Below are 1,714 nucleotides of genomic sequence, written 5' to 3'. Positions count from 1 at the left end.
GTTCGCTGCAACACCATCTTAATAAGAAAACGTATGCAAATGTGGAAGGAGTTAACGAGGACCTCGACATGTGTTTTGCTTCAAAGCCAGGGATTTCTTTAATCAGGGCATTAGCAATCTGATCGTAAGATGGAAAAGCACCATCGATAAGAATGGAGACTATTTCATTTAATAAATGTTTTGTTCGGATATACAAGTTGTTCGGGTTTTTTCCATCTAAAAAAAAGCGACATGATTTTCTTGACGACCTAATACATCTGTGAAGGTTTCTTTTAAATAGAATAATTTCTTTGTTCCGTAAATATAATAAATATTTCTGCCACCAATTACCCAAGGTACTATATATCTTTGAGTGAGTTGTTATACGAAACTTAAGTTATTTTATGTTTCATAACGTTACGACATTTTCCTTCATTGTTTTTAATACTTGTGATGTCGGCTATTTGAATTAGAACATGACTTTGCTAAATATTCAAAATGGTGTTACTGACCTAAATACAAATACCTATAAATTAGTAAATGTGAGAGAAAGATTTCGTTTTACATCCAGCGTCTCAAGTATGAGCTCTTCTTGATTTTACTGTGTCTTGTAAGAGATCAAGAATATGTCGAAACTATTTATTGAAGCTAGTTCTTTTCTTAAGTGAACTTCCATATAGCATTTACATATTATACTTTTTCCAATGTTTTTATCAGTTTTTAACTAGACGGTAGTGTGAATAAATGCACAACTAACCGATCAAACAGTTTTATTAGATCTGTAAAATGAGCGTGAACGATGTTCTGAGCTTAATGCTTACTTTTACCGTTAGATTCTTTAAATGCATGATATAGTTGACGTCTTACCTTAGGTTTGCATTGATAATCTTCAGTAACTCCAATGTTACAGTTGACGTCCTATCTTAGGTTTGCATTGATAATATTCAGTAACTCCACTGTTACAGTTGACGTCTTACCTTAAGGTTTGCAGTGATAATCTTCAGTAACTCCATTGTTACAGTTGACGTCTTACCTTAAGTTTGCAGTGATAATCTTCAGTAACTCCATTGTTACAGTTGACGCCTTACCTTAAGTTTGCAGTGATAATCCTCAGTAACTTCATTGTTACAGTTGACCTCTTACCTTAGGTTTGCATTGATAATCTTCAGTAACTTCATTGTTACAGTTAACGTCTTACATTAAGTTTGCAGTGATATTCCTCAGTAACTTCATTGTTACAGTTGACCTCTTACCTTAGGTTTGCAGTGATAATCTTCGGTAATTCCAAAAGCGGTTTTCAGCCACGTCTTGAAAGAGGGAAACTTCTTGTTTGCTAGAGGATACCTTGAATATGTTACAATAAAACAATCAGTAATTATACTAATTATGTAACAATAATAAACGTTGCCTCTTTTCCTCAATTCTCTATTTATTAAGCAACGTTTCTACATCGCTGAAGCGTCTTGTTTAACGTTCTAGAGCTTCTTAAATTATATATTGATAAAATATCTCATCCAGTTTCTGCCAAGATAAATATAGAGTTCTATATTTCTATAAGACAAATATATTAATTCAATTGCTGAAACACATGCAGTCGGAAAAAATTGATTAATCTACTGATTACTGAAATGTGTAATTATCTAGATGAGCGTAATATCAAAAGTTACACTGTAGATAGATGCAGATATATAGTTTCTCATATACATATATAGAAATTTTGTTAAACAAGACCGAT

General features: G+C 32.4%; 1 protein-coding gene across 2 annotated transcripts in view; it reads right to left on the bottom strand.

The window, feature by feature from the left end:
* Positions 1-1,714, bottom strand: part of LOC106457778 (alkyldihydroxyacetonephosphate synthase, peroxisomal-like) — a 50,466-nt gene that overhangs the window by 40,206 nt on the left and 8,546 nt on the right. For both annotated transcript variants that reach the window (XM_013917222.2, XM_022383799.1), the window contains exon 4: positions 1,233-1,323. In XM_013917222.2, coding sequence (XP_013772676.2) covers positions 1,233-1,323 — 91 coding nt within the window. The remainder of the gene's footprint in view (positions 1-1,232; positions 1,324-1,714) is intronic.

This window comes from Limulus polyphemus, unplaced genomic scaffold, assembly GCF_000517525.1.
Source record: "Limulus polyphemus unplaced genomic scaffold, Limulus_polyphemus-2.1.2 Scaffold372, whole genome shotgun sequence".
NCBI classification, from domain to species: Eukaryota; Metazoa; Arthropoda; class Merostomata; order Xiphosura; family Limulidae; genus Limulus; species Limulus polyphemus.
The sequence above is the reverse complement of the archived record's forward strand: the minus strand, read 5'-3'. Positions and strand labels throughout refer to the sequence as shown.